This window comes from Aspergillus fumigatus, chromosome 2 (assembly GCF_000002655.1).
Source record: "Aspergillus fumigatus Af293 chromosome 2, whole genome shotgun sequence".
Lineage (NCBI taxonomy): Eukaryota > Fungi > Ascomycota > Eurotiomycetes > Eurotiales > Aspergillaceae > Aspergillus > Aspergillus fumigatus.
The window spans coordinates 58,098-74,581 of NC_007195.1; the positions used below are offsets into that span (position 1 = coordinate 58,098).

Sequence of the window (16,484 nt, forward strand, 5' to 3'; positions counted from 1 at the left end):
TGCGATTCTTTCCACCAATGTAGCGAGTCGAATCAAGGCCATTTATGGACGAGACTCGTAGTAGAAAGTCGGAGAAGTCAGGGTTGCTTGTGCTGATAGCAGTTAGACACGGCCACTGCTACACTTGGAATCATACACACGTCTGATCCCTTAATCTTCCCCATTTGGTAGGCCCATCTCCCTCCTGGTGCGGATGCTGGTCTGCGAGGATCTGGGACCAACCTCTGTTTGAAGACTCAGGAGTCTCGTCACTCTGGTGTAGCTTGCCGGTTTCAGACATGGTCTGTTAAGGCAGTGATATAGATGTCCATGTAAGAACGGTACTGGAATGTCTCTGGTATATGGACAACTTCGAAAAAGGAAGCATTAATCAGACCGATGACCTCACCATCCCATGAGTTTCCCTCCGAATTGCCTCTTCGGGACACCCCACAATTATGCTCGGGTTGTGCAATCTGTGCTATGCAGCTGAGTCAGCAAGAGTGGCACAAATGTTAACTAACCGCCGGGATCCCAGATCCCTGTGGATCTTTCCTCCACCCTCTCTGTCCTCTCCGCCTCAAACAAGGCATACTCAGATCCCATCAAGTTGCTGCCCGGTGTCGAATGGAATGACTTCACTTTGGCACGTTGCATCTCCATTTATCAACCATTATCAATTCTACACAATGAGGCTCTTTGTCTTGTCGCTCGAAGTTCACGATATTCCCTAATACTTACCCAATCGCACCCGATCTTAATTTTGACGCAATACCGGAGGCCCCATCCTCTTTCCGCTAACAATGGCAGACCATCCCCCTTCGTTGCCCCACGTGCGAGATGACCAGCGAGAGGCCGAGATTCTATCGCAACATCTTCATCCCCAGTTCACCGGCTCCCTTCATGAAGAATCCCCCCTTCAGGCCCAGGCTGCAGTTGAAGCATCCTCCAGTTCCGACACACCTGAGCAACAGTCATCGCTAAAGCTCCTGGGTGGCGATGTCCATCGCGATCTCTACCGGCTCGAGGCCAAGGCCAAACAAGCTCTGCAAGAAAGACGGGCCGCCAGCTTTTCTTATCCCGCCCGACCGCCCGATGATGTGATCGAAGAAGGCGTGGCTGCCATGGAACCTGGCAGCTTTCGTCGGCACTTTGTACAACAGAAAAGGGGCTGGGCCAGTGATGCACTGGTTGCTCGCTCGTTCCTGGATTTTCTCGACTTGTATGGCAGTTTTGCCGGGGAGGATTTAGCGGAGCCGGAGGATGAGTCTGCGATTGCAGCGGAGGATCTCGAGCATGAGGCCGAGCGACGGCCTCTGCTGGGCCGGCGGAGAACAACTCGAGCAGCTCGCCCGGGGGACGCGTCCCGGGTCAAGACATTTTTCACCTTACTGAAAGCGTTCATCGGGACGGGAATCATCTTCCTGCCAAAGGCCTTTCGTAATGGTGGCATTCTTTTCTCATCAGTCGCTCTGGTCACGGTCGCGGCGGTCACAAGCCTCTGCTTCCATCTTTTGCTGGAGTGTCGGAAAGGGCATGGGGGCGGTTATGGTGATATCGGGGAGCGTATAGCGGGGCCTCGGTTCCGATCGCTCATTCTGGGATCCATCGTGATTTCCCAACTTGGCTTTGTCTGCACAGGTATCATCTTCACTGCGGACAACGTTCGGGCGGTCTTGTCAGCAGTCGCGGAACATAGCGAAAAAGCTCTGTCCACCAGTGTCCTGATCGCACTTCAATTAGTTGTTCTTGTGCCACTGGCATTCATCCGAAACATCTCCAAACTGGGACCGGCGGCACTGCTCGCGGATATTTTCATCCTCATGGGCCTTGCATACATCTATTACTACGATATTGCAACCATTGCGTCCCGGCAGGGGTTGGCATCGTCGGTTGAGCTGTTCAATCCCAAGTCGTTTACCTTGACCATCGGTTCCTGCATCTTTACGTTCGAAGGAATCGGGCTCATCCTCCCCATTCAATCGTCCATGAAACACCCGGAGAAATTCGACGGGCTCCTCTATACTGTCATGATCATCATCACCGTGCTCTTCACCGCGGTCGGCGCTCTTTCCTACGGCGCCTTTGGCTCCGACACGAAGATCGAAGTCATCAACAATCTTCCCCAAGGAGACAAGTTTGTGAACGCTATGCAATTCCTGTACTCGATGGCGATCTTAATTGGTGTCCCGGTACAGCTGTTCCCCGCCGTTCGGATCATGGAGGGCAAACTGTTTGGTCAGGTGTCCGGCAAGCGAGACCCTTGGATCAAATGGAAAAAGAACGGCTTCCGATCGTTGATCGTGCTGGCTTGCGCCGTGATGTCCGCTGTCGGTGCTGCTGACTTGGACAAGTTTGTCTCATTGATCGGCTCGTTTGCTTGTGTGCCTCTGGTTTACATTTATCCGGCGTACTTGCACTGGAAGGGGGTCGCAGACTCCCCCTTGGCTAAATTTGGCGACCTTACAATGGTGGTGCTGGGATTCGTCTTTATGATTTATACGACGTTGTCAACTGCTGCAGTATGGATTCAAGGGCATAAGTAAGTTATACATTGCTTAGATAGCTGGACTCGCAACTTTTAATGATACGCTATTTCCCTTTGATCCTTTTCTAGTCACGGGGAGTTTGAAGCATTGGTGACAATGGACCTCCCAGCCTGTCTGGGCTTTTTGCGTACAGTAAACATGATTCAATGCATTCAGCATTCAGCCAAACAATCAAGGCACAGTAGTAATTAGATATCTGGACGCGTTCTGTCGACCTTGATCTGTCCCTGGTGAAGACACAGTGGACTGAGTAAGTCAGTATCGTCCAACCCCGGAAGCCGACTTACCGAGTTGTGCCAAAGCAAGATCGGCTGTTATATCTCAAGGACTATTCCTCCGTCGCACTCAGTCAGTGTCAAAATCTTTCTGCCTGGCATTAGCAAATACCGGCATAATGGACGTTGTGCTTGACGTTCTGGATACCTTTGTCTTCGACAAGTTATATGCGCTTCTTCTGCCAGCCAAATCATTCGACCTTCTGGACCAGGACTCGGTGGTCGATTACAACAGCCATATCAATCGATATGTCACCCTCACTCCATCCCAATACGCTGTGGAGAGCAGCTTGGCGCGAGACAATATTCTCCGGCAGTTTCTGAGTCTTTTCATCACGATCTGGTTAGTCTTGAATCTGCGTTTGGACTAGGGCAATAGCTGTCCTGCTTATTGATATCGTCACAGGGCTTTCGGTCTTCTGCTCTACCTGACCACTGCCAGCCTCTCCTTCGCTCTGGTCTTCGACAAACGTGCCATGCAACATCCCAAATTCCTTCGCCATCAGATACGGCTTGAAATTGGGCAGGCGTTGCGCGCAATGCCCGTGATGGCGGCCCTGACTGCTCCTCTCTTTCTGGCTGAAGTGCGAGGATACAGCAAGCTGTACGACTTTCCCACCGGAAGTCCCTTCCCTCTCTATACCTACCTTCAGTACCCGCTCTTTATCGCATTTACCGATTTTGCCATCTACTGGATTCATCGAGGACTCCATCATCCGGCCATCTACAAACGCCTGCACAAGCCGCATCACAGGTGGATCATCTCCACGCCTTATGCGAGCTACGCCTTCCACCCAGTGGACGGCTGGTGTCAGAGTCTCCCGTACCATGTCTATCCGTTTCTCTTTCCACTGCAAAAGGCGGCGTATTTGGGTCTCTTTGTGTTTGTGACCATCTGGACTGTCATGATTCGTGAGTCTCCTGAGCTCTTAATTTCTGAAGCTGCCCGATGCTTATGTTGAAATGAATGCCCAGATGATGGAGAGTACGCGCTCGACTCGCCCGTGATCAATGGATCGGCCTGCCACACGATTCACCATTACTATTTCAACTACAACTACGGGCAGTTTATCACGTTTTGGGACCGTATTGGAGGAAGCTATCGTAGGCCAAATCGGGAGCTATTCGACAAGCAGCAACGGCTCCAGCAGACCGAGATCCAGCGGCAAGTTGAGGAGATGGAGAGATTGGTAAAGGAGGTTGAAGGATCTGACGATCGGTGCTATGAGCAAGACACCAAGAAAACTTCCTGAGGTGATCCGCTATTGTCTAGAGAGTGTTTGTATTAAGGTTGAGTGCCTGGTGTTGTCTGTGAGATCCACCGTGCCATGTTGTAGTACGATGATGTTGGTGGAAGGCGCTTGTGTTGGTGTCCACAATTTGCCATCCCTTGAATATATCTCCACCAGCGCCTTCTATCTACATACATGCCTTCGAGAGAAAAAGAAAAGCAGAAAGCTCCCATTTAATTCAGGAAGGCCCCCTTTGAAAAGCTTCTTGGAAAAGTTAGGGTTAAGTTGTCTTCCGGAGTCGTTCCACCACAGCTGTCTACAGAAGGCGCAAGGGCAATAACAGCGACGGCGAACCTGATCAACCAACCGACCATAGATCAGCTCTTTTTGTTAGCAGTTGCAAAATGGCCATTATTCAGTGTTTCAGACGCGCCAACTACCGCTTCTTAAGACGCACGTCGCGGGGGCTGTCCACGGCATGTCAGGGATCCGGCCTCAAGATCAACGCCAACAGATTATGGGAAACGCTACATGAGACATGTCAGTGGGGAGCTGCTCATCGGCATGGCGAGTACGTGAACTGTCAGTTTCCGGTTGAAGACTAGAGCTCATCATAAACAGGGACCCGACGGACACTGGGATGGCTCGTCTCACGCTGGACGATAACGATGCCTCTGTGCGGCGATGGTTCGCCGCCGAAGTCGACAAACTCGGATGTTCACTGTCCATAGATCAGATGGGGAACATGTTTGCACGCCAGCAAGGTAAGTTGCAGACATCTGCCCCCATGGTTGCTATGGGAAGCCATCTTGATACCCAACCACGGGGGGGTCGGTACGATGGCATTCTGGGGGTGATGGCAGCGCTGGAAGTGCTACGAACAATGAAGGAGAACGGATATCAGACCTATTACGACGTAGGAATTGTCAATTGGACAAAGTGAGACCCTGCCCTAGTCCTCTCGTATTTCTTCTAACTCGTTGCAGTGAAGAAGGAGCTCGATTCCCTAAGTCAATGTGCTCCTCTGGGGTCTGGGCTGGAGCCATTCCGATCGAGAAAGCCTGGGATCTTCGTGATATACATGATTCAAATGTCACACTAAAATCAGAGCTCGAGAGACACGGATTTCTCGGCCAACTCGAGTGCTCTCACACTGCTTATCCCCTCGCAGCGCATTTTGAGCTGCATATCGAACAGGGCCCCATCTTACAAGAGACCGGGCGTTCCATTGGCGTTGTCCAGGGCGCACAAGGATACAGGTGGTTTACTTTTACAGTCAAGGGACGCGATACGCACACAGGCACGACGCCCTTGAGTGCCCGCCAGGATCCCCTACTTGCAGCCTCGCGGATGATTGCAGCGTCGAATGACATCGCTCGAAAGCACAATGCTCTTGCTTCGACTGGGATATTCAAAATACCTTCCAACGCATCGACTAATACGGTTGCATCCGAGGTTTCTTTCACGCTTGATATCCGACAACCGCAGGATGGGGTGGTCCATACCGTGCAGGAAGAATGTCTCCAGGCATTCTCAGCCATTGCCGCTCAGGACGGAAAGGGAGTCACCTTCGACTGGACGTTGGACACCGATTCCCCGGCTGTGAAGTTTGATCAGGGGTGCCTCGAGTCCATTCAGGCAGCGGCCAACCATCTCGTGGGTCCCGACCAGTGGATGAACATATCCAGCGGCGCTGGCCACGATAGCGTGTATACCAGCCATCACTGTCCGACCGCAATGATTTTTGTGCCCTGCCGCGACGGCGTCAGTCACCATCCAACGGAGTACTGTAGTCCCGAGCACTGGTAAGTGACTGCCTGTATTCTGTCATAGTTGCATGCTAACGTTATCTCACAGTGCATTGGGTGCTCAAACCCTGCTCGAGGCTGTGGTTCACTACGATCGTACTAAGGCGCAAAACACTTGAGATGATGACATTGAGTTTATTGAATATATAGCAGAGGGTCGATGTTTAGATTTTAGTGATCTCGCAAATGTAGACTCTGGTGAAGAACTGTACAGAATGGTGTTTTCGTAAGGGTACATCACCTAGGTATTATAGACCTAGTGGTCCTTAACAATACAACGAGAAGGGACATATCGGAACCGTTAAGAAACGTCGGCAATAGTGAGTGTTATAGAACGCTTCATCCGCCCTTTTTATGACAGTTTAATTCTTTCTTCCTCCTGTGCGAATATTCCCCACTCTCAAGAATGTTCCGTAGAAGGCGCTTCTTGTAGTCGGAAGGCGCAAAGAACCACCAAGAGGACAGCTCAAAATCCCAATATATATATGTACACAGCACTAGATATAAATCCATGCATATCCTGCTTCATTGTTGCAAAACCCTTTCCCCTGGCAAGATGTCGCGTCGCCCAATATATTTTAATCCTTCGGCAGCGGACGAGCGCTGCGATTTCTCGACCATCCATGGCCTCCGTCATTTCCATCACTCTCTCCCTGGCTACTGTCCAACGCCATTAGTCTCACTTCCTGAGATTGCCACCGAGCTAGGGGTCAAGGCAGTTTTCGTCAAGGACGAAAGTGACCGTTTCGGATTACCTTCCTTTAAGGTTTTGGGCGCATCATGGGGATGCTATCGCTCTGTGGTGTCTCATCTGGGATTATCACCGACTGTGGCTCTTGACGATGTGAAGCAGCGACTCAAGGAAAGCCCCGTCACTCTTTTTGCAGCTACCGAAGGAAACCACGGACGAGCGGTCGCCTTTATGGCACGGCAGTTCGGAGTAACGGCGCGAATCTTCGTCCCCGCCTCGATGGACGAGGAGACACGTAACCGGATTGCATCCGAAGGCGCTGAGGTAGCCATTAGCGACGGCGACTACAATCTTGCAGTCCAAGAGGCATGGATCGCATCACAGAACGATGGTGGACTACTCGTCCAAGACACCGCATTCGATGGATATGAGGAGGTCCCGGCATGGATTGTGGAGGGCTACTCAACAATGATGACGGAGATCGATGAACAGCTAAGCCAGCTTGGTCTGCAAAGCACTCTGACTGTTACTCCCGTGGGAGTTGGAAGCCTGGGGCATGCCGTAGTCAGGCATTGCAAGTCTCGGACGACCCCAATTGCTGTCGTGGCTGTTGAGCCGGACAGCGGACCGTGTCTGATCAGCAGCCTAGAGGCCGGCACGATGGTCTCAGTCACGTCTTCCGAAACGATCATGAATGGAATGAATTGCGGCACGGTATCAGCCACCGCGTGGCCCGATCTGCAGCGAGCGGTGGATGCTGCAGTCACCGTTTCATCGTATGAGAGTCACTGCGCGGTGCAGTATTTGGCATCTCACAGCGTCCGCGCAGGCCCTTGTGGCGGAGCATCTTTAGCTGCAATCCGGCGGTTGCGAGCATCAGGCCAGGCCGCATCATTACTACATAGGGACGCTGTGGTGGTACTCCTCTGCACTGAAGGTGCCCGTCCATATCCCATTCCCCGCGATGTGGCCGTTGAGGACGTTGTGGGTTTGACGCAAGTCCTAACACAGATCGACTCATCCAACCCTACACTCTCTGTAGCTGACGGTGTGGGAGAGACCGAGATCGCCAACTATCTGGCTGCGTGGCTCGCTCATCGTGGGATAGAGTATCATCGCGTCGAGCCGGTAGCCGGTCGGCCATCCATCGTCGGCGTATTCCGTGGGAGCGGCGGTGGTCAATCGCTGATGTTCAACGGCCATATTGACACTGTCAGCTAGAGTAGCTATGAAAGCGACCCGTTGTCTGGTCATTTGGGCGAGAAGGAAGGCAGGCAAGTGATTTTCGGACGGGGTAGTCTGGACATGAAGGGTGGACTGGCTGCTGCTTTGGCAGCTCTCGCAGCGATTAAAGCCAGTGGTCGCACCCTTCGGGGAGATGTTATCGTGGCCGCTGTGTCCGACGAGGAAGATGCTTCCCAGGGAACCCGCGATATTATTGCCGCAGGATGGCGTGCAGACGCTGCCGTGGTTCCCGAGCCCACCATGGGGGCGATTGCAATAGCCCATAAAGGGTTCGTGTGGGTGGAAGTGGACATTCTAGGTGTTGCCGCACACGGCTCGGATTCTCAAGCGGGAGTGGACGCGATTCTTCAAGCAGGCTGGTTCTTGCAATCTCTGGAGCAGTATCAGAAGCGACTGCCCATCGACGATACTCTGGGACAGGCCACTCTACATTGTGGACTGATCAAGGGCGGCCAGGAACCTTCCTCGTATCCGCAGCGTTGCACCATCACCATCGAGTTCCGGACAATTCCTGCCCAATCCAACGAGTCGATTCTTGAGGATGTAAATGCTTTGTTAAGTGGCATTGCCAAAGAGAAACCTCGCTTTCGATATGCTCCCCCTCGCCTCACGATCTCGCGTCCGACACAGAAGCTCTCAGCGGACCACCCTCTAGTCCAAACAGCTGTTGCATGTGCCACTGAGGTCCTGGTAGACGGTCCTGGGGTGATTAGTGTACCCTTCTGGTGCGACGCAGCTCTATTGAGCGAAGCGGGGGTCCCTGCCATAGTCTATGGTCCATCAGGAGCCGGACTACACAGCAAGGAGGAATGGGTGGAGGTTGACAGTCTCCAAGAGATGAGCAGAGTCTTCGAAAAGTTGATTCAAGAACTCTGTGCTTGAAATTGGTGGTTCCAGGATACTAGAGATGTAGAAACCGTACAGTAGACGGACTATTGGAAGACAAGATGATGCTTTTTTTTCCACATCACAGCGACTAGAACTCTCCTCTGGACTACTACCATTCCCTAGATGCTCCGGATGCATATACAAGCACCTGAGGTTTGTAATAACATCCTTGGTGTTGGACATGGAGATACAGATATGGCTGAGACCAAATCGAGGAACATCACCTTGGCTGTTGCTCTCTGTATGGTAGCACGTGATATGCCATGGACTAACCGCTTTGAGCTGGGTGGAACCGTTCGGGGCATCACATGACATCATGAGCCACCAGAGGGGAATGACTTGAATGAGTCCTCGTCGATAATATCGAGTGTTCATCCGCACGTAATCAATATGACTTGATTACGGTCAATCTCAATAGGCATAAGCATAATGGATCATCCAGATTACTTGCATTCCTTAACCTCACATTCCGCTCCTGACCCGGCGGAGAATGGCACATGGTTTAATGCTGATGACACGGTTGATCCCACTTTATTCGGCATCAACCTTCAACATGACTCAACGCTGGATACAAACCAGCTGAATAACATGTATGGTCTGTCATCGGAATCTTGGTTCGACGGCAACGGTCCAGAGGCGTCGGAACTGTTTCCATCCGCTGCGACGCAGGACCCTGGGGTATTGCAAGCTGCTGGTTCAACGACCGAGGAAATACGGTCGGAAATGCAAACTCAGACGCCTGCAACTGCGATTGTCTCGCAAAGCATGTTGAACGTCACCCAGTGGCTAGATGGTGCCCATCGCCCTCCACAGCCCTGCAGCTACTGCCGGAAACACCGGCTCCAGTGCCTCATCCTCCGTACCACCCCAGCGAACCCAAATCCAATAACCGCTTGTTCCAGTTGTGTTGCCCTATTTCGGGAATGCAGCCTGGCCCGTGGAGAAAAGCGCCAACCATCTCGGTTCGAGACGCTTTCTCCCGTCATGGGCCACCTGCATGGTGTCACCGAACTCGAGGAAGACGAGGTACGCGGTGAGAGACATTCTGATCGGACATTTCTAACATACATGTAGGGAGACCAAGCAGAAGCGTCGGCACCAGACGTCAACTGTGTAGACAGGCAGAAGGAGTCCAAGCAGTTCGTCAGAAGAGGCGTCCGGATATTGAAGGAGTGGTTTCGCGACCACCGCGATTTCCCGTATCCCTCCGAAGATGAGAAAGCGCGCTTGGTTCGTGAGACTGGATTTTCACGAAAGCGCATGTCAACATGGTTTGCCAATGCACGCCGCCGCCAGAAGGAGAGATTTGACACTCCCCCAGCGGCTCAAATCTGTCGATCTGGATCTCCGATGCCAGCAAGCCGCCTGACCCTCATGACGCCGATGGAGAGATGGCAGAATTCACCCCCGGAGGAGGAAGCAGTTCCGGAGTCAGCCATCTTGAATGCCATATCCTCTTGGGAGGTAGCACCGCGTTCAGAAAACGAAGACGCCATGTTTGATTCGTTCCTGAATCTCGACGAGACATCGTCGCATCTCGGTTCTTCTCTCTCTAGCATGGGAAGTAGGCGATCAGAGAGCTCGACAAGCGTCTCCTCCGCATGGAGCCACCACTCCGGCGACAGCTCACTACCGTTCCCGCTTCATCACCCCCGTCCGCGGGTCCGGAGAAGAACTCGGCCTAGAGGCCCAATGAACGAAGGGCAATACCAATGTACGTTCTGCACACAGTCTTTCAAGAAGAAGCACGATTGGCTCCGACATGAGAAGAGTGTTCACCTCCAACTCGACGCCTGGATCTGCACTCCAGATCTCAACGACCTCCAGCCCGGCAACTTACCATCGGGGTGTCGATTCTGCGATCATAGCGCGTCGTCGATAGATCACTGGAATGACCACGAGTTCGAGGTATGCGCGCAGAAGCCCATTGCAGATCGTTCTTTCAGTCGGAAGGACTATCTTTGGCAGCACTTGCGCAAGTTTCATGGATGTACCAAACTGCCCATTGAGAATCTGGATCAGTGGCATAGTGCCAGGAGCGACGTCCGCAGTCGCTGTGGATTCTGCGACGCGTCATTGCCCACCTGGGCAGCACGAGGGGATCATCTCGCCGACCATTTCAAGCAAGGTTGCCGCATGCATCAGTGGGTTGGTGATTGGGGCTTGGATCCGGATATGTTGGGTGCCTTGCAGAATGCTGTTTTGCCGTCTGAACGGACCATGGAAGCTACAACAGATTTGCCTCTGTCTGCTGGCTAACGTGCCTCGAGCGGTTTCAATTACCTGTTCTTCATCTTCCAAGGGCATATATTGTCCAGTTTAATGACTTCTTGGGTGGCACTTGTATCCCTATGCATACTGTTAAAGATGAGTTTTTAGCCTGGGCTTCTCCTACCTCGGCACGGATGGAGTGTGGCGGAACTTGGATAAAGCTTGCAATCCGATAAGCTATCAAACTCTAAGGTAAGAGGCAATCACAGAAGTGCTGAATATTGATTCTGACTAGATGCGGAAATAGATTAAAACGAGATCAGACGAATTAGTGGAGGGAACATCACAGATATAAAGCGGTGGTGGCAGCCTAAGACGTTGCAACTATGTATCACACAACTCGAATCTGACAACTACAGCGATATGCAGGATACTACAGCTACATCTCTACCCTTGTATCTCCATTGTACCCAGTCCGGTTTCCTGAAAGGGACTCTGAGCCTCACCTCGAGCCTGTACTGGCCATTGACCTTTGGTTCTGGTCCTATGGGCCCCTTTGGTTTGCCGCTACCAAACCTTCAAGATGCATCTGCTAATCCAGTACAACCTTTACATGGTTGGTTTCCCTTCCTCCTAATTTTCACTCAGCATTCTGTGATTTTCTCTGCGTAGTTTTGCGCGGTGTTCTCAGTGTTGAGTAGTCAATTCTAATATGGTAGCTGTTTCCTTGCCCTAAAACTTCACATTTACATCGTCTCAGAATCCATACACCTCACCATTGGGTGCCCGCCAGCAGTGGCCATTCGCATCTGGGTAGCAGGTAGGTAGATGCTGGTATTTAGTGCTTTGGGACCTGATTCAAAGGATTTAATCACCCTAGTGGCTCACTATACGAACAGAAGAGTGAACCTTGGCAGTTCAAGGCAATAGCTGATTTGCTGCACCTCCCTTGGGTGACAGGGTCATCATTGCCAGCTTTTGGCCAACTGAAACTGACTCTCACATTTAGGAAAGGTGGCATCCATGCATACGCCAAGCAGTGTGGATGACGCGAACTTTATTCCCTATACAGGAAGGGCAGGGATTCACTCTGAAACTCGGCGACATGTTGACATCATAGCTACTGTACAGTATGGTATTCCTGAAATAACCTCCAAGCTACATGGAGATCTCATAACATTGACATTTCATTCGTGCCCACAAATCATTTGCCGGGTCATAACAGGCATTCCTAATAAAATCTCGACAAAAGACTGCTCCTACTGGAAAGCCGCCGGTATTCATCCATGGCCGGACTGACAGCCTTGGGCATCTCGTCGACTTCCATCGAGGCCATAGAGCGACGGGCTCTCATCGAGGCCGGCCGCACATTCTCTTCGGCCTTGGTCCGGATGTAATAATGCTCATCCTCCTCCTCCATGGCCACATAGAACCGCTCGTTCAGCTGGCGACCCTGCGGTCCTGCACCACATGCCCCTTGCAGCTGCGCAGTGGCCGGGCTGTTCATCGCCAACGCAAACAGATTCTGCGGTTCTGTAAAGTCGGTGATCTGTCGTCCACGCACCTCGAACAGCATGAAGGCGAGAATGATGGCGCTGGTCAAAAAGGCAAACACCAGGATCAGATAGAACACGTTCTGCCATTGCTCCGTGCCGCCGGAAGCATACCCGACGGCGCGAACGGTGGCCTCGAAATACTGCGACACGGGCTCGGCGGACACGTTATCTGGCTTGGTGTAGTTGAAGAATTGCACAAAAGGAGCATTCCTCGACCCCAGGAGCAGGGTGCTGCCGGCCAGAACCGCCAGCGCCTCGCCAACCGATGGTAACTTGGGGTCGAGCGAATAGGTCTTTGTTCGAGGATCGAGGGTCGGAAGGAACTGCATCAGGAGGCGCGCATTGCTGGCACGGCCGTCGGTGATACCCGAATTCAAACTCAACGATCGGGCCCACTCGCCCGCCACGTTCTTCCAGTTGCCATCCCACACTCCGTCATGGGCGCTCTGGTTGCGGTGATTATACTGCAAGGGATTCGCCGGATTCTCGCAGTGGGCGGAAAAGGACGCTCCACTGGCAGCCGCGGAATACTTGGTCGAACACACGGGGGACAGTTTCGCCCGGAGTGCGCACAGCACGAACGGCGGTTTCATGGTTTTGTTGGGCGCTGCTCCTAGAATGTAAATGGCGTTGGTGGGCCAAAAGCCAGTGCTATTGGTGATGGTATTGTTGGCGATGGGCAACTTGCCAAACACCGGCGGCGTCTGCTTGACCTCGGCGTTGGCCGTGGGATCCCACCCGAAGATGTCATCGACGACTGTTCGATTGAACCAGTCGACGGGGACGACTTGGTGTCCCTCGTAATCCCAGGTCAGCGGATTGAAGTTGTGCCCGTCGGGCCACCTCTCGTATACCAAGGGGGTGAGCTCCTCTTCCGTCATCCCGACACAGAGGACGTTGACGGCCGGCGAAGGCACCGAGGCCTCGATCTCGAAGTTGCCTTCGCCGGTCACATCGGCCGGCTGGCGGATACCATTGCGCGGGTCGGCCGCGGCGGCGATCACTCCGGCATGAGGCATTGCGGCGGTGACGTTGTTGACCATTCGGCCGTACCGGAGCGACAATTCAGTCATATTGCCAATGTCAATCCAGCTCCCTGTCACGGTGGTGTTATCGTACAGCGAGCCGGTCGGGGGCGGCCGCGCTGCGAGGGTTGACGTCGTCCCGTTGTTCGTCTTGGCCAGGTCGCTCCAGGCAGAGATGTACGCCTGGTAGTTGTGGTACGCCTGTCCGACCAGTTCCAGGTCCAAGCAGGTGCTCCCGGCCGCCTCCGGGTCCATGGCCAGCGTGACGGGGGTCGAGCAATGGGTGATGAGGTAGGCCGGGTTGGCGAATTCGGTGGACACGTTTCCGACCAGGACCCGAGGCTCGAGGGGGCCCATCCGCAGTTTCGGCGCCACTATGACCATCAGTATGCACGTTGTGTTTTCATCGGAGCAAAAACCCACCTAGCGCCTCTGCTGCCGTGGTATAAAGCATCGCCACCAACGTCGCGGTCAACGTGATCACACCCAATACCGTGAGCGCAGAGTACCGCACAGTCTCCCAGTGCACAATGAGGGAGCCTGGCTGCATGATCCAGGTGCGCATGCTCATGTCGGAGATGGTGATTCCGCGCGACCCCTTGGTGATCGCTCGACGACTCAGGACTTGCCCCAGAAACGCCACGCAGACCGTCACGTATGACAGCTCAATGGTCTTGGCGAAGAGTGCACTAAGTAGGCTGGCTGTGGAAGGCGCCAGGCCACCGTCCTCGCCGATCTTTTTGCCATAGCGCGGTTTCACCAGCGCAAGCACCAGGTAGATGCCGGAGAAGATGGTGGAGTAGATCGCCAGAACCAGAATAGTGATGGGAACCCATGACAATCGTTTCTGGACTATTCCCTGGTGGGTTGGACATTTTATATACTCCGGCGAGTGCGGCAACAAGGTGGTCCGCGACGTCTGGTACTGTAATGGCGTGGGTTCCGAGGGTTCCGAGGGTTCTGGATACGGCGATTTGGTCGCAAGGTCGCCGTCGTCGGCATCATCAGGCCCCGGGCGCTTGTAGGGAGATTGAGGGAAGGTATTGGTGATGCCTAAGCCAAGCGCGGGCTCGCGGGGTGCCGGCGGAGAAGCGGGATCATCGTTTGTCGAAGAGGCGGGCTGATAGCGGATATAGTCGCGGTCGGGTGAAGGACTGCGGTCAAAGGGATTCCACGATTTGGGAAGGAAGGAGTGGTCTTCATTATCATTATGATTATTGTTTTTGTTAGTGGTGTCATCTCGACGAAGCAACTCGGACACGGGAGGCAGAAGATATTGCTTCGACTGCTGCGATTCCGACGCCATGACGGCGGTTCTAAATTATCTAAAGCGACAGGAGAGAGTGCGACGGATGGAAGCGACTGTAGTGGATTTCATAATGCAAGAATGCCAGCAATGTCCCGGAACTCCTGTCATGTAATATGTTTGTGATGAACTGATGATGCTGTTGGCACTCTCGGGGGGGTAGGACAGACAAGCGGACGGTGCCACGGCCAGCGGAAGCGTCAGATTAAGTACCTTCATGGTTGAATTGTCTCGATCAACAGGGATAAGCAGTCGAGCTGAAATCTGTGACCAATGGAAGTGCTTTCAACCCAAGCCACGCGGTCTGGGCGTTGTTGGACCTTCTGAGACCCGTTCATGGATATGGGAGTCTCGGATTCCTCCGTCGATAACGATCTCGTCCGTCCTTTGACTTCCCCAGCAATGGATTCTGTGCCTGAATTTCTCTGTCAGCCATGTAAGTAGCCTTCTCTTGTGCCAGAGTCAGCGGTAGTTCGCCATAGTACTCCCGAGTCATTCCCGAAATAGGTTGCACGGCCCATCACGGGTGATCAGCTTCGCGGCCTAAACGTCAAGAGTCAGGGTTAACGGGCTCAGCCCTGCCCATCGTAAACAGAATGGGAAAGGATCAGCCCATCGCAAGGAATTAACCTGCTCCACTTGTGCTAGGCTCTTGGTTAGCGCATTATTAATCTCGGGGATTTCTCATTTTCTTGTCCTAGTTTATTTGTTGACTCGAAGCCCGTTTTCCGTCCCCAACAAACTTCAGCTCTCTACGCTGACACGGATGATACAATGGGCAAGACCAGTATGGAGTAGACTCACAAAGTATGTAGTTGGATTATACGGAGTAGTTTCTGAACCACTCACTACCTATCCACTCTTCGCTATGCACGTATTATACAGGGTATAATTCTGCTCCGTCCTGCCCCCTCCAGTTCCCTACTGGGCTGTGGCTGCTTACCTGAAGGTTGTTGGAAAGAAAGCGTCACTCACAGGAATGACAGCTTCTCATGAGATAGAACTGATTTCCAAGAGAAGTTATTAGCTATTCAGAAGTTATGATGTTGCTTACATTCACCATCGCCGGTGGGATGTCCTTGCCTCCACTTGTGTTGTCGATTTCCCGGCACTCTTTATATATTTGTCAACTACTAGAGGACTGCCTCGGAAATGGTTGCACAAACAATCAGTCACCACATTCGGTCCCCATCTTGCGTGAGCTTTCCATCTATTAAATTCCCATTTCATGAGGCAGTATCTTATTCCCTCTAGTACGGCTTGACTTTCCGCCCAATGGAGTTCTTCTGGGAGAGAAATCCTGGCGCAATACCTCTGGCTTCTAGATCAATGTCAGTCCTCTTGAATATATAGTCGAGCAACAGGGCCGACAGATCGAGATTTGAACCCGAATAATGGCTCCATTTCACCGACTCCAGTGTCATCTCTTGTATCATCGACTGCCAGCATGCAACGGTCGAGCTATGCCTGCTAGTTGCTGGCCATCTTCGTGCATTTGAATCCTCAGACCCTGAAAAAACCTCTCTTCCACTGGAGGACAAATCACTTTCAGCCCGGGAAAAGATTGAAGCCGATGCACTCTATCGTCGGCATCCTCATTCTCACCATTACGACCGTATCTTCAGTAGTCCCTCAACAAGCCACATTTTAGAGTTCTTCGCGAGTTTCTCATATCCGGCCCCTCGGTAAGGCGTGGAGACAGGCCACAATGAAGGTCCC

The 16,484-nt window shown here is 52.7% G+C and overlaps 8 protein-coding genes across 8 annotated transcripts; 6 read left to right on the forward strand and 2 right to left on the reverse strand.

Moving 5' to 3' along the window:
• Nucleotides 1-140: 140 nt before the first annotated feature.
• On the reverse strand, nucleotides 141-642 carry AFUA_2G00300 (uncharacterized protein; the record flags this gene model as incomplete). The annotated part of the gene is made up of 2 exons (XM_744073.2): nucleotides 141-460; nucleotides 504-642. The coding sequence occupies 2 exons, from the start codon at nucleotides 640-642 to the stop codon at nucleotides 273-275; spliced, it is 327 nt and encodes a 108-aa protein (XP_749166.1). The 3' UTR covers nucleotides 141-272.
• A 140-nt stretch (nucleotides 643-782) lies between these two features.
• Nucleotides 783-2,525, forward strand: AFUA_2G00310 (putative amino acid transporter; the record flags this gene model as incomplete). The annotated part of the gene is made up of 1 exon (XM_744074.1): nucleotides 783-2,525. The coding sequence occupies one exon, from the start codon at nucleotides 783-785 to the stop codon at nucleotides 2,523-2,525; it is 1,743 nt and encodes a 580-aa protein (XP_749167.1).
• Nucleotides 2,526-2,922: 397 nt separating this feature from the next.
• Nucleotides 2,923-4,056, forward strand: erg3 (sterol desaturase family protein; the record flags this gene model as incomplete). The annotated part of the gene is made up of 3 exons (XM_744075.1): nucleotides 2,923-3,146; nucleotides 3,210-3,715; nucleotides 3,779-4,056. The coding sequence occupies 3 exons, from the start codon at nucleotides 2,923-2,925 to the stop codon at nucleotides 4,054-4,056; spliced, it is 1,008 nt and encodes a 335-aa protein (XP_749168.1).
• Nucleotides 4,057-4,439: 383 nt separating this feature from the next.
• On the forward strand, nucleotides 4,440-5,962 carry AFUA_2G00330 (M20 family metallo-hydrolase; the record flags this gene model as incomplete). Its single annotated transcript, XM_744076.1, has 4 exons — nucleotides 4,440-4,606; nucleotides 4,657-4,974; nucleotides 5,022-5,840; nucleotides 5,893-5,962. 4 exons carry the CDS (start codon nucleotides 4,440-4,442, stop codon nucleotides 5,960-5,962), a joined length of 1,374 nt encoding a protein of 457 aa, XP_749169.1.
• Nucleotides 5,963-6,354: 392 nt separating this feature from the next.
• Nucleotides 6,355-7,755, forward strand: AFUA_2G00340 (putative diaminopropionate ammonia-lyase; the record flags this gene model as incomplete). Its single annotated transcript, XM_744077.1, has 1 exon — nucleotides 6,355-7,755. One exon carries the CDS (start codon nucleotides 6,355-6,357, stop codon nucleotides 7,753-7,755), a length of 1,401 nt encoding a protein of 466 aa, XP_749170.1.
• An 84-nt stretch (nucleotides 7,756-7,839) lies between these two features.
• Nucleotides 7,840-8,661, forward strand: AFUA_2G00350 (putative acetylornithine deacetylase (ArgE); the record flags this gene model as incomplete). Its single annotated transcript, XM_744078.1, has 1 exon — nucleotides 7,840-8,661. The coding sequence occupies one exon, from the start codon at nucleotides 7,840-7,842 to the stop codon at nucleotides 8,659-8,661; it is 822 nt and encodes a 273-aa protein (XP_749171.1).
• Nucleotides 8,662-9,019: 358 nt separating this feature from the next.
• Nucleotides 9,020-11,130, forward strand: AFUA_2G00360 (homeobox domain-containing protein). Its single transcript, XM_744079.2, has 2 exons — nucleotides 9,020-9,693; nucleotides 9,742-11,130. Exons 1-2 carry the CDS (start codon nucleotides 9,097-9,099, stop codon nucleotides 10,924-10,926), a joined length of 1,782 nt encoding a protein of 593 aa, XP_749172.1. The 5' UTR covers nucleotides 9,020-9,096; the 3' UTR covers nucleotides 10,927-11,130.
• A 526-nt stretch (nucleotides 11,131-11,656) lies between these two features.
• Nucleotides 11,657-15,344, reverse strand: AFUA_2G00370 (uncharacterized protein). The gene is made up of 2 exons (XM_744080.2): nucleotides 13,883-15,344; nucleotides 11,657-13,833 (listed from the first exon to the last, which is right to left on the reverse strand). Exons 1-2 carry the CDS (start codon nucleotides 14,763-14,765, stop codon nucleotides 12,110-12,112), a joined length of 2,607 nt encoding a protein of 868 aa, XP_749173.1. The 5' UTR covers nucleotides 14,766-15,344; the 3' UTR covers nucleotides 11,657-12,109.
• Nucleotides 15,345-16,484: the final 1,140 nt, after the last annotated feature.